Source organism: Centropristis striata, chromosome 22 (assembly GCF_030273125.1).
Source record: "Centropristis striata isolate RG_2023a ecotype Rhode Island chromosome 22, C.striata_1.0, whole genome shotgun sequence".
NCBI classification, from domain to species: domain Eukaryota; kingdom Metazoa; phylum Chordata; class Actinopteri; order Perciformes; family Serranidae; genus Centropristis; species Centropristis striata.
In genome coordinates, this window is record NC_081538.1 from 25,874,420 (window position 1) to 25,889,738 (window position 15,319).

Below are 15,319 nucleotides of genomic sequence, written 5' to 3' on the forward strand. Positions count from 1 at the left end.
GCAGCAGATGGGGGTCAGAGAGAGAGAGAGAGATTCAGAGACACAGAGACATCAGGGGGACGCTGCAGGATGAGACCAGATCCACATCAAACTATCTCTGGATTTAAATCAAACACCTGGATCCTCTATCCGTGTGTATGTGTGTGTGTGTGTGTGTGTGTGTGTGAGCGATGGGCTTTGCCAAGAACTTTGGCAGAACTTTGAGGAGAGTGTCTGGATTCTTCTATCGCTTTCCAAAAGTGATGCGGCGCTCCGGCCGGCTGGAGGTCCGTCTGCTGTGGAGGAGCTCCGGTGAGTCCTCAGAGCTTTATTTTGAAAGGTCAGGAGGGAAGATTTTTTGCCTGATCTTCTCTTTAATCAGCTGCTTATTTGCAATTCTTGTTTCCTGATTTTTTTAGTGAGTGGAAACCAAGAGTTTGTTTACTGTAAACTGAGCGTGACACTGAAAGTGTTCTGTGGCTGCAGGAAACGCTAAATATCACACGTAGGAACCAAACTATGAAACATCCTGATAGAAACAAGTTTTAAACAGATCTGTTACATTATTAGATTTCAGGAAATACAGATGCATCTCAATACATTAGAATATGATGGAAAAGTCCATTTCAGTAGTTCAAGTCAAATAGAACCAACCAAAATAAACATACTTTTTAAAATTGGTCTTTTGTGATGTAAATGTAAGCTATAATCAGTATAATTAGAAGAAAATAAATAAATTAAGACATGGAATGTTTCATTCTGTGTGTAATGGATCAATATAATGTGTTATTTCCACTTTTTGAATTGAATTACTGACATAAATAAACTTTTCTATGATATTATAAGTTACAAATGGAAAGAAAACCTGCAGTTGTATTCAGGTTCTCTGTTGTTGCATTGTGTGTGTGTGTGTGTGTGTGTGTGTGTGTGTGTTTGCAGTTCTAATACTCCAATAGAAGTTAAAATATAGAAACTATAAGTCAGTTATTTGTGATTTTTTACATGATAAGGGCTGAAACGAATTTAAAAATCATATTTTTTCCTCTTGCAAACACCCTTTATTATGTTTTGTTAAAACTTTTAGTTAATAGAATAGAACAGAGATTCATTGTGTGTGTGTGTGTGTGTGTGTGTGTGTGTGTGTGTGTGTGTGTGTGTAACATGATATGTCTTTATATTCTGACCGGCTCAAGTTCAATGACATGATAAAACACCTGAACATGTTTAAACATGTTCGATAAAAAAGAAAAAGGAAAGAAAGAACTTTATAAAGAAACAGAGAAGAACAGATGGCTGCAAACACCTGTCCTCACACACACACACACACACACACACACCTGTCATTGTCTAACTACTGTAAAAGCATTTGGTCTCTGTTTGGGATGCACAAATAACAGATCAGATATCAGACTGATTCAGACTCAAATCTGTTCAATTCCATTCTTTATTATTATTATTTCCTATTATAATCTTAACAATGAATTCAATTTAGAAAGGTAGAGAGGTAGGGGTGGTAGGCCGATTCTTTTACGTCAAACAGATCTTATCTATCTCAGCAAAGGTCTGAAAGTGCGTCTGCACGTACGCGTACTTCTGCATGACGGACCAACCAATCATGTTGTCAATGTGGAACTTTTACAGTGTTAAAGAAGGATTCAAAGGAAACCATTTGTAATTCATGTAAGGCCGAAATAAGTCGTGGAGGAGCCACAATCAAATGTTAGTTTGTCCTGTAAATTGTTGCTATTTATTTTAAGTTCAATATTTTATTAACTACCTCAGACATTGTGATTTCCTTTATTTGTTAAAGAAAAATACTGCTGTGTTATTGTTTTTCAATAAAATAAGATTCAAACATTGAAGGTGTATGCTGTGAGTTATAAAAAAATCAGTATCGGCCAAAATTGGAATCAGCAGGTTGCAATCGGTGCACCCCTAAGGAAAGGGTTAACCCATTTAGGCCTAAAACGGCTGGGAAAAAATGCCTGTAAAACTTTTGGGCGATTTTAAAATAAGCCCCTTAAACCTGAAGTTTTTTTTAGTAATTTTATTTGGAAGAAGCCCAGAATTACCCTTTTTTTGGTAATTCTGTGTCTTTTTTTGGTAATTCTGTGTCCTTTTTGGTCATTTTGTGTCTTTTTTTGGTGATGATTTCAAAGTTCTGGAAAAGTCCGATGTTGGATTGTGACACTCCCGCATGTATTCTGATGCATTTCATTGGCCAAGAGACTGAAAATAGGTGGAAAAAACGTCATATACTGCAAAACGACGTATCCGCTTTCCCGGCTTTAATGGGTTAAATAACAGGGTTTGGGCCTAAAACAACAAACACAAAATTACCGGACACAATTTGGCAGGTTGACTCCAAATAACATCGTAAATCTTGGTTTCACACGGGACATGAAAATGGTTTCCTGGATCAAAGTTTGGGTCCTCCGCTCTCTCGTCGGTATCTGAGGAGTTTGTGGTGAGACCGTCAGTTAGACTCACTTGAAAGAAAATCTGTAAATCAGAAGACAATTTTTTTGCGGTACATGTGTAGGGCTGGGCGATATGGACCAAAAGTCATATCCCGATATATTTAGGCTGAATATCGATGTACGATATATATTCTGATATTTTTATCGCAAAGTGAGAACAAATGTTCAGTCAAAGTCAAATATGACATGTCACAAGTAGTTTTATTGAAACCGTTTATTTAAGGGAACATAAATACTGTATAATAACAGGAGAACCTTTTTAAAATCAAAGCTACATAAAGAGCACATTTAAATAAAAAAATATCTTAAATAAAAATAGCCTATGAAATAAAATAGGCCAATCTTTTTCTGAAATAAATATATTTATATGAGAAAAGAATAACGAACATTACAAAATAACTAAAAAAAAACACTAGTAAGGGCAGCATTTATATATAAAGAAAGGATTCTTTAAGAACTATATCGATATATGCAATATGGTCTAATTCCATATCACATGTAACCCTTTATCAGGCAAATAACTATATTTGGTAACTTCAGGTAATATTTCGAGAAAAAAGTTGCAAATTTACTAGATTAAAGTGGCAAATCTACAAGAAAAAAAGTTGCAGATTTAAGAGAAAAAAGTGGGGGAAAAGCAACTTTTTTCTCCCAGATTCACTTTAAATCTCATAAATCTGCACATTTTTTTCTCGTAGATTTGCCACTTTAATCTCATAAACTTTTTTCTCAAAATATTATTTTCATATGTTTTTTTTACACATTCTGGCAGTATTTAATATCCTCCAATATTCTCTAGGGTTGAAATTTGGAATTTGCAAGTATTTCAATGAGTGCCCTATTAAGGGTTAAAAATATAGCGATATATTTTTTATGTTGATATATCGCCCAGCCCTATACATGTGTATGATTTTAAAAACTTCCTGTCTGCTATATTTCTCTGTGAGCAAGGCTGTAAATCTCCACTACCTGTAGGGGTCCTGTGACCTCTGACCTGTGTGTGTGTGTGTGTGTGTGTGTGTGTGTTTCAGCAGGTGAGTGTCAGAGGAGCTGCAGCTCATTGTGTTCTCTCTCTGCACACACAGACCTGATTAGAGACCGCGTGCTAAAAAAGTTTCGCACACAGGAGACAAAAACTGTCGAGTCTGAACAGTTTGTGCCGTCTGACCTTTGACCCCTGATCTGAAATCCTGCTGAGTTTCACAATAAGAGCCCTCTGTGTGCTGATTTACAGGCTGCTGGAACAGATTCAACTGTTGCTTTGGCTGCATCAGGACATTTTTTACATTTACCAGAGCGTCATACTCACTACTGTACAAACATCAACACATACATCAGCTTTTAACACGACAAATCAGATATTCAAAGCACAAAATATTGCCAAAAACAGATAATATTATATCAAACTGGTTTTCATGATTTCATTTTGTCTATTTTTTTTGTTTGTTTTTTTGTTCCCCCTGAATCTTAACATAAAGAGACTAGAAATATTTTAAATAAAGAGATTTATGGGATTATTTATGCACTATTTGTTATTTTTGGCAACTAATTTATTAAACATTTCATATCACTCAGTCTATTAATAATTAATCTATAAGAGTGTTTAATGTGTTATTAATCTTGATTAAAAATAGCTAATCAGGCTTTTTATTTCAGATTATGTATATTAAATATTATTATAATGAGACATTATTATAATATTATAAAATACGCAAGGGTTGTCAAAACACTTTTTTTCCATTTTTTTTAATAAATAGAAATGAATAAACTTATCTGATTACCACATAAATGCAACTATTTTCGTTTTTTTTTTTTTAAAGTTAGTCCCACACTGATGGAAAAAAATATAAATATAAATAATTTAGTAAAACAAAAACAAATAATACACAAAAATGTATTAATTTGATTAATTTGTATTAAAAATACCTAATCAAGCTTTTTTATTTCAGATTTATGTATTTTAAGAGGAATATTATTATAATAAGACATTATTATAATATTATAAAATATGCAAGGGTGGTCAAAACACTTTTTTTTTTTTTAATAAATACAAATGAATAAACTTAACTGATTACCACATAAATGCAACTATATTCGTTTTAAAATGGTTAAAGTTAGTCCTACACTGATGGAAAAAATATAAATATAAATAAAAGCAACAATTAGTAAAAACAAAAACAAATAGTAAACAAAAAGGTATTAATTTGTGATTATTAAGATACATGAAATAACCCCCTACTCCTCCACAAAATCAGTTTTTATATGTATTTTATAGACCAGACATTATATGTATGAAGACTGAACAATAAGTCTTCTTCTACAGTAAAAACATAAAAGGTTAAAGGGTTTAAGAGTCTGACTGATTGAGTCTGATCGATTGTTGGCGTCTGTGAAAAGCTTTTATCCCTGAGACAGCAGAGAGACAGACAGAGAAGTGAAGCAGCAGAAAGGAGAAGAAACACAACAGTCATTTTAATTGCAGGATACTTCGGCTTCCAGATAGAGAAACATGATGCAATGATCAGATAACAAGAGAAAGAGGAGAAAAACCTGCTCACATTTCTGCAAAAAGAATGATAATTCCCATAAATAGAAGCAATTAGGACTCTGCTCCACCCTCCTCCAGCCCATTCAATAGCACTCACCTTTAGTTTGGTTCAGTTTACGCAACAAAACTACAGGTGCATCTCAATACATTAGAATATGATGGAAAAGTCCATTTCCAGTAGTTCAAGTCAAACAGCCCCAACCAAGTATTGAGTCATATAGATGGACATACTTTTCAGAGGCAACATTTCAATTTTAAACATAGTTTTAAAAATTGGTCTTTTGTAATATTAGATTTTTTGAGACACTGAATTTTAGGTCTTCATTAAATGTAAGCCATAATCATTATAATTAGAAGAAATTAAATAAATTAAGACATGAAATGTTTCATTCTGTGTGTAACAGATCTATATAATGTGTTATTTCCACTTTTTGAATTTAATTACTGACATAAACAAACTTTCTATGATGTTATAATTCATTGAGATGCACCTGTAAGTTCTCTAAGGTTAGTGTAAAAAATATTGCCTTGATTTGGAATAATTTGGCTTCACCAGTTGTGTTTCTGTGTGCATTTTGAAGAGAAAATCTTCAATAAAACTTTCATAAATGTGCATAAAAGTTTAACGCTTGAGGTGGTTTTTGCCTTTTTCAAAAAATCGTTAATGAGCTAAACGGGAGATGGAAACGCTTTTTCCGTTCTGATGTTGTGAACTTTTAACTGCCATGACTAATCAGCTGTTTCCTCTGACATGAAGGAACAATTACAAGTTGCCCAATTTAATCCAATTCCTGAAGATTTCTCTCCATTTTCTCTCATTTTTTGCCAAAGTTGTCTGATTAGCAACCTCTTTTTTGTTGTTTTTTTCTCTTCTTCTTCTTCTCCTGTTTACTGACAGATTAGCCTACAGCAGCACATTACACTGCCACCTTCTGACCAAAGTACGTTACTGCAGCTTGGTTTATATGCTCTGAACCAGCTGGAATCCCTAATTAGCATTTTCTTTAATGCAACATTTCAAAATTTCGCTTCAAAATTAGCTTTGTTGCTGATGTTGCAGGAGCCACGTGTCCATTCTTTGAAAAGTTTAGGCTCATGACTAAGTGCATATGTGTAAAAAATGACTAATTTAACCCTCTGGAGTCCACGAAAGTGCCAGAGCACGACTTCTTCACGACGTAAAAACAAAGCAGCATGGAGCTCTGCTGTGAGCTTCTCTCTAAAGTTTTGGCTTTTCTAGAAGTTTCCATGTCCCATTTAGCACGTCAAGAAGTTTTTGCTGAGGTTTTTCAAATTTTGCAGTGTGCATTCGGCATTTTTAATGCAATATTTTGTGTTTAATGGTTTTTGGTGATTTTTGTGTGTTTTTGTATGCATTTGTGGGGGTTTTGTGTTTTTTATGCATGTGTTTGTGTGCATGTTTGTTTTGTGTGTGTGTGGTTTGTTTTTAAGAAAATGTGTGTGTTTTTGTGTGTTTTTTGTATTCAAAATATTGATCCAGTAAGTCAAAATGAAAAAATAATGATCAGGTCGTATAGGTGAGGTTGTGTTGAAAAAATTATATCAACATGGCATGGTAAACATTTTTTTTTGTGATATATAGGCAGAATGAAAAAGAGTCAAAACCTAACAAAATAGCCCAAGACTCCATAGAGTTAAACCAAAAAAAGTGTTGGTGCTACATGACAAGCCAGACGATCCTTGTGATGCTTGTTGAGATGTTTCACTGATGAATCATCCAAAAGTAAAAACCCTGCAGCGTGCATGGAGGGATGGAGGGATGGAGGGATGTAGAAGGCTCTCCCTGTCTTTCTCTGGGGATCAAGTTCATTGTGCAAAGGATGAGAGGGTGAACGGATGAGCGGAGGGAGAGTTTCAGCAGGAAACTGGGGAGACACAGCAGTCATAACAAGCTACGTAAGAGAGAGAGCAAAGAGAAACAGAGCAGAGTGACTGAGGAGCGCTGAGTCAGCAGTCCTGCAGCAGCAGCAGCAGCAGCACCCCTCCTCTCCCTGCTGTCTGTGTGTCCATCACACTGTGGCCTCCATTTGACTGTTAAATCACCCACTCAGCACAACAACACACACACACACACAGAGGGGGAAACAGAGAGAGTGGCCGCCACGCAAATCAGCATCTGAAGTCTGAGAGCGGCTGAATGTGGAGCAGAACTCTGCTGAGAGACACTGAGAGACTCGGCAGGGGGAGAGTGTGTGTGATCTGCTGCTCTGTACGTGTGTGTATATGTGTGTGTGGGGGTGTGTGAGTGTGTGTGGGGTAAGATGAAGATGGGAGATGGGAGCAGCCATGTGCAAACTGTCGGATAAAGTCGGACAGCACGTGAAAAAGAGATCGCCAGGTAGGAAACACACTCTGTCTGATCGCTGTGTCAGTGTTAATGCTGCTGCTGGACTCTGGCCAGTGTGTGTGTGTGTGTGTGTGAGTGTGTGTTGGTATGTGTGTGTTTGCGGGTCTGATACTCCAATAGAAGTTGAAATATAGAAACTATAAGTCAGTTTTTTGTGATTTTTTTACATGATAAGGGCTGAAAATAATTTGAAAAACATACTTTTCCTCTTGCAAATACCCGTAATTATGTTTTTTTTTTAACTTTTAGTTAATAGAATAGAACAGCTTCGTTGTTATTGTGCTTTGGACAGTAGAAATCAGTTTAACAGCTCTTAAAGCAACATTATAACACTAATACAAGTTAAAATCAACTAAAAGCAAATGAGAATAAAGACAGAATGTACACAAAATATAGTCAAGATGATAAAAACAGTCAATGATAATGAGATATAGTGACCAGTTAGATGCCAATGTTGATGAAATTGTGAAAAATTTCACAATCTCACGAACCTTCAAATTGTTTATTGTATGTGGTGGGAAAAGTACTACAGTGTAGAAGTAGTAAAGTCCTGCATATTTTCTGTAAGAAGTGTTATTTTTTGTGGTGAAAACATTGAGTTTCTCATCATGTATTTATCTCCTAAATTTCTCTGACCATTTTATTTTATTTATTTTATTTTTCTTTATTTACTTTTAACACACAGGACAACATTACCCACACTGCTGACAAATAGTCAAAATAAATATAAAAATATAAAAAATATATGATGATGATAATAATAATAATAATAATAATAATAATAATAAGCTAATTAAATTTTTTTTTTAATAATTCCTGCTTATGTCATGCATAAATTCAAGTGTTGCCTAAGTGCTAAATTTGAGTTATTTGTTTTTGTTCTTTTACTAAATATATTTTATGTCGGTCAAATCCTGCATGACCTTGTTTTGAAACATTTTCTTCCTGATGAGATCATTTGCATGATGTTGGTTTTCATTTGCGGACAGAAACCTCAGCTGACACACTGTCCATATCAGAAGGTTATTTGCATATACGTTACAGAGTTTCCATGCACACCTGCACGTTCTGCAGCTTTATAGCCAGGGAATAAATCTGTTGACCACGTCATCATCATCATCATCATCATCATCATCATCATCATCATCATCATCATCATCATCATCATTTCTGTCTCTCTGTCTGTCTGTCTGCAGGCTGTAAGTACACGTGTCACGCTGCGTGTCGGGACCGAGTGTCTCTGGACTGTCACCCTGCAGGCTCACCTGTCAGTCCGGACCAGCTCAACAACAACACACCGCCACATGTGAGTACACACTGCACTTTCTGTGTGTGTGTGTGTGTGTGTGTGTCCTCTTTATTTCCTGTTTCTGTCCTTCCTCTATTGCTGTATAAATATATATAACTCCATACAGCAGGGGTCTCAAACTCAAATTACCTGGGGGTCGCTGGAGGCAGTATCAAAATGACCAAAAAAAGACACAAAATTACAAAAAAAAAAGACACAAAATTACCAAAAAAAGACAAAAATTATTAAAAAAAGACACAAAATGACCAAAAAGACACAGAATTACAAAAAAAGGACGCAAAATTACAAAAAAGACACAAAATTACCAAAAAAGATACACAATTATTAAAAAAGACAAAATTATTTTTTAAAAAAAGACACAAAATGACCCCCAAAAGAAATACACAAAATTACCAAAAAAGACACAAAATTACCAAAAAGACACAAAATTACCAAAAAAAATACACAAAATTACAAAAACAAAAAGTAATAAAAGGGACCTTCCACACACAACACGGTAAAGTGCCATTCATATAAAACTCACATTAAACTTTCATTTCAAGGTGGGGGCCACAAAATATCATCACTATCATAGGCCGTGACACTATAATAGAGAATATTATTGCAAAATAAAGTCTTAATGTGGGGTTCATATTCTGTGTATTATCAGACATTATCTTTCATTCAGTGGTGTTTTTATTGATGACAAAATATGCATAAGACAATCATAAGAAGAAAATGTATTGAATTTTTTTGTACAACATCCACCCATGACACAACACAACGTCCTGTCCAAACATACGAACATCGACATACATATACAGCCACTGACAAAAAATTGCAATTGGACAAAGTAAAAAAAAGAAGAAAAAAAAAGAACAACCAAAAGGATGAAATACATGAAAAAAAGAAAGAAAAAAAGAATATTATTATTATTATATTATAATAATATTATAATTATTACAAATTATTCGAAAATAGGATAAATAAATAAAAATGGGAGGGAAAAAGGGGGGGGGGGGTCTACTCAGAAATTATTGTTAATTGCCATGATTTATTATCAGACATATAATATCCATGGTTATACCTGGTTTAGGATCAGTTAAAATGACATTTTCACCACTTTATGTTTGGGGAAACTTTGAATACATTGATGTAGTTCAGTGCATCACCACAAGAGGGCGCTGTTGTCAAGCATTTGCCTGCTGGTGAATTCTCCTTGGCAGTGGTGGAAGAAGTATTCAGATCATTTACCTTAGTAAAAGTAAAATATTCAGTTTAATTTGATATAAAAGAGACAAAAATCTGCAAATCTTCATATATGAGCGGCTAAAAACAGCCTTTTCTGACATTTCTGCATATAAAAATGACTCAAACAGTTGATCAATTATCAAAATAATTAGTGGTGAAAGAAGTATTCAGATCCTTTACTTCAGTAAAAGTACTAAATCCACTAAAAGTAAAAGTCCTGCATTCAAAACTTACTGAAGTAAAAGTACAAAAGAATCAGAAAATGTACTGAAAGTATCAAAAGTAATGTACTAGTTATGCAGATTGTTTTATATATTCTAAATGTATTATTAGATTATAATTATTGATGCATTTTTGACTGCTTATTCTACTGTTATGTGCTTTAATTTATAAAAATGTCTAATGATTTTCATGTTTTTTACATGAATAACTTTGTGATGATGTGTTACAGCAACTAAAGACTAAAACAAAACCCCAAAAAAACAACGTAGTATTAAAATATTCCAGAAAGCATTAATTTATGTTGTCTTTATGTATTAAATCCAGCAATTTATTAATATTATTTTATTTATTTTTATTTTTATTTTTATTTTTATTTTTATTTTTATTTTTATTTTTATTTTTATTTTTATTATCATTATTATTACATTTTTATTTATTTATTATTTAAATTATATTTTGATGTAATTACCATATTTTTTTTCCCTTTGTACTCACTCCCACTCATAAATGAGATCTTGCTCTCAATGTGACTTCCTGATTACATTAAATTAAATTAAATTAAAGTATATATAAGTTTGACCTTAACACACACACACACACACACACACACACTACTTGGATAATCCAGCGCTTTCTCTGAAACACATGAGAGCGTATGACTGTCTCATGGCTGCGGATCATGTTATTATCTCTGTTTCTAGACGGTTTCTCCACCACAAACCACAGACAGACAGAAACACACTGAGAGCTTCATGCTGTAGTTTTCAATGTTTCAGCAAATTTTTAAATGAGGAGAGACACAGAGGGAAGAAACACTACAAAAGCCTGTTCTCAGTTGCAGAGATTATATGGAAATAAGCAAGAAAACTCAATAAGAAAACAATAAATGAAGTAATTCTAATGAGAAAAAGGCATTTTGGCTGCATTTAAGCGTTACACAAGATTTAATGCTAATAGAAAAAGTGTTGAGTAATTCTGTTTAAAGAGCCAAAATGTGCAAGTCTGACCACAAAACTGCAATTTCATGCATTTATTTTATTTAAAAAATGACTATAAACAACGTTGTTTTTTCTCTCCAGACTTTCTGATATTTTCTAAGTATTTGCAGCTCTTGAAGCAGCCAAAAATAATTATTCTCATGAGAATTACTGCTGGTTGTGTTGGTAAAATATCTACTTTTTCTTCTTTTTTTCCCCTCTCAGCTTCTTTCTTCAACTTTTTTACAGTATTTCTGCCTCTGTGTACAGTATGTAAACAGAGACTGATACACATCTGCACACACACACTCTGACTCCATCCAGCTGCACTAAAAAATGTGTTTTTATGAAATAACTGACGCAACCTAAAAGCCCACAGCACTGCACTCAGCACGACTCAGCACTATCAGGGTCTCTGTGTGTTGAAATGTGCTGAGCTAATCCTCCGCATACTGGGGGGGAAACCACACCAGTGTTGACAAACGGTGGAGCCAAACCCAGTTAGAGCTACACTGGAAATATTAAAACCAGTGACTGTGTCATAATAGTGGAGCTATTCACTGTGAAGGCACCAATATTTCTGTGTTATGCTGCTTTGAAGCCTTGTTTGGCATTTCTGCCATCACCATATTGTTTTTTATTCTTCTTCAGTGTCTTTTAGTCCAACTGAACATTGAACATTTATATTAGACCAAAATGTTTCTGTTAACCTTAATTAAGTGCAAACACACCGTGAAAGGATAAAAGATGAAAACTTGCAGTGCACTCTTGCAGCGACCTGTCAATCATATGGTAGTCCCGCCCTAATGTATCCCTGCTTTATCGTGTATTTTACTCTGAATGGGACCATCGTTTACAAAATAAACATCATGCTGTATTGAAGAAGACTTGAAACTAACAACTGAGGCCATAAACTCATTATGAGAATGTTTACTGAGGTCATAAATCACGTGAGAAGTCGGCTCCTTTTCCCTATTGACTTACATATAAACTGACTTCTTTCTGTCACTGGTGCAGTCGCCCCCTGCTGGCCATTAGACAGAATGCAGGTACTTGAATGAGGCTGCTGTTTTGGTGGAACTAATCTAACCCTAAACTTACAGTGAAGAAATACCTAAAAAGTGGGAAAATACTGTCCAATTAGGAAGCAAATCAGAGCGTGACATTTTTTTCTGTAACCTTAATTTATACCAATTGAAAATATTTTAACAGGGCAAAGTTGTATCCTTCCTTTAAACATTTGAACCCCTAGAACTGTTCTGCTTTCTGCCACTTTATATCTATTTTACATTGGAATGATGGCACATGTCGCCCCCTGCTGGCCGCTGGATAGAATGCAGGTTTAAAACACTTCCACATTTGGTTTCACTGGCTTGATTAAAACTGTGTTACTGGAAGATAAGGTGTAAATATTGTGGAGTAAAAGTCGTCTTCTACTGCACCGCAGTTGTTATATTTTATTTTGCGATGAGATAATATACGATAACACATGCTAAATTTAAATTTTAAGTGTTTTCATGTCACAATCCCTCCCTTTTCTCTCCTCATAAAACGTTTTTCATGTATTTGTTGACTCAGATTGCATTCATACGCATACATTTATTCATTAAAATGTGATTTTGCGGCCACCATTAAACCATAAGGTGACAAGTAATATATGTTTTTAGTTTTATCTGTGTTCATGTGTGTGATTGTGCTCTTTTAAAATAACTCTGGATGGCTGCACACACACACTGTTAAAGTCACTGAAGCATGACACAGATACAATTGTGTAATATTATAATGCAGTCTGGTGTGGTTTGTACTCACAATCTAACATGAACCAGACCTGCTGCACACACAGCTGTCTTCTAGGAATTACACCCACACACACCCACCCACACACACACACACACACACACACACACACACACACACACACACACACACGCAGACACACACACCCACACACACACCAGCCATTCTTGGTCAGTGATGCATTGTGGGTGTGTGTGCAGTCTTGGGGTTCAGCGTTTTATCGAAGCTCAATGGAATTTGAAAACACGCTGAAACAAATGTTAGAGCTCTGACTCATATCATCGTGTTCATCTGACCCAAATACTCTGGAATCAGAGAGAGTCGTACTTAATTTACTAGAATAATCTATAATCAAGGATTCAGCCAAAGTCAAGTCAAGTCAATTTATTTATTATTAATTAAATAAAACAAAGTTGATGTCATTAAATAGGATGGAGTGACACGCTTATTTTTTTTTTTTTCAAGAATTAAAGATACAATTTTTTCAAGTAAAAAAAAATAGATTTTCTTGTTAAGGCGCATGGAGAACTTAAGCTGCCATTATAAAAATAAATTAAATATAAAATACTATAATTAAACCTAATATATATTATAATATATTAAATGCATAAATAATAAAATAAATGGATAGATAAATAAAATAATAAAGAAATAAATGTAAAAAAGAATGTTTTGAAAAAGTTTTATGAAAACTGAAGTTTAATTACCTGATCAATCACTTAATAAAAATAAATAAATACATTTCATTCACCTTTATTATTCTGAAAAATATTAAATGAATGAATGAATTTGATCCAACTTTATTATTCTGATGAATAATTAATTAATTAATTGACACATTTACTCCACCTTTTTTATTCTGAAAAACAATAAATAAATAAATAAATTTGCTCCATACTTATTATTCTGATAAATAAATAAATAAATAAATAAATAAATAAATAAATGAATGAATTTGCTCCACATTTATTATTCTAATGAGTAATAAATAAATTAATACATAAATGAACAAATAAATACAACTTTTTCTGAATTTTGACCTAAAGTAGATGACGATACAGTTGCTGTTTTTCCACATTACTGCCTGTTCATAACAGGACATTTAATATCTATATAGCGTCAACATGAGCGCCTGTCCAGTTTCAGTATGAGTTCATCCTCTCCTGCTCTCTGATTGGCTCGTCTGAAGGGAGCGGCGGTGAATGATTGAAGGAGAATAACTGGTCATGGGCTCCACTTCCTGTCTGCTGGGAAAGACAAACACAGGCGGAGGAGAGAAAACAGAGAGGACAGAGGGAGGGAGAGTCAATACGGAGTCCGGATGGAGAGGAATGTCCAGAGTTTTCTCTCTGATGGAGACTCATTAACACCAGCGGGTCACATCACTGATGTCACATTAATGACCTCGTCCGCTTTTCAGGAAAACAGCCAACAAACAGCAGGAGAGAGAGCGAAGCTCTTATTATCAACTCCTCCTCAGCTTTCTTTTTTTTTATTATTTATTTAACCTTTATTTAACCAGGAAGTCCCATTGAGATTCATAATCTCTTTTTCAAGAGAAACCTGGACAAAATAGCAGCCAATACAGTTTCAGTTAATTATCATCATCATGTAACCTTTAACCCTTAAAACAAAGTCTGAAATCTCAAAAAAGCCTTTAAAGAAGTGAGGACCGGCCGAAATGTCCTCACTTTGCAAAAATGTCCTCACTCTGTTGGTTAGAAACTTGTTCTGGTCCTCACTATGTAGGAAGTACAAGAACACACACACACACAGAGAGAGAGAGAGAGAGAGAGAGAGAGAGAGAGAGAGAGAGACGTTTCTTGCTTTTATAGATAGATTTGAATTTTTTTTTTTTAAAGTATGAGAAAAGCCAGAACACAATGAATGTTATTTGCATCCCTTTAATCATTTTGTGACCCTTTTACAGTATTTACAGTATTTTAAAGCAATCCTTCAGTATTTTGCTGGTTTTCTTCAGGAAACCATTCTTATTTTTACATATAATTTATTTTACAAGATATACTCTTTATGTCCTTTCAGTTTCTTTCCCACAGCAGTACGTACCCTAAATGGACAATAACACATCACTTGCATCCATCGCCACTTTATCTTTTACCTTTAAACTATTTATTATGTGTGTAATGTCTGAATGGCTTTTCTAGGCACCTTATATATGAGAGCACACATACATTTTGTTGTATATTTTTTAATACAATGACAATAAAGTCAAGTCAAGTCAAAGTTTATTTTAGAGCACATTTAAAATCAGCCTCAGTTGACCAAAGTGCTGTACAGTTATTAAAATAAAATAAAAGTCATTCACAAATATAGTTATAAATAAAAACAATAAAATACAAAAAACAGTGAAACAATAAAATAGTAATAAAACCTCAATCCAAAAACAGA

At 34.2% G+C, this 15,319-nt stretch overlaps 1 protein-coding gene across 1 annotated transcript in view; it reads left to right on the plus strand.

Annotated features, from left to right (window-relative positions):
• rassf3 (Ras association domain family member 3) overlaps positions 1 to 15,319 on the plus strand; it is a 90,197-nt gene that overhangs the window by 7,296 nt on the left and 67,582 nt on the right. The window contains 1 exon segment of the mRNA XM_059326280.1: positions 8,572 to 8,681. Coding sequence (XP_059182263.1) covers positions 8,572 to 8,681 — 110 coding nt within the window.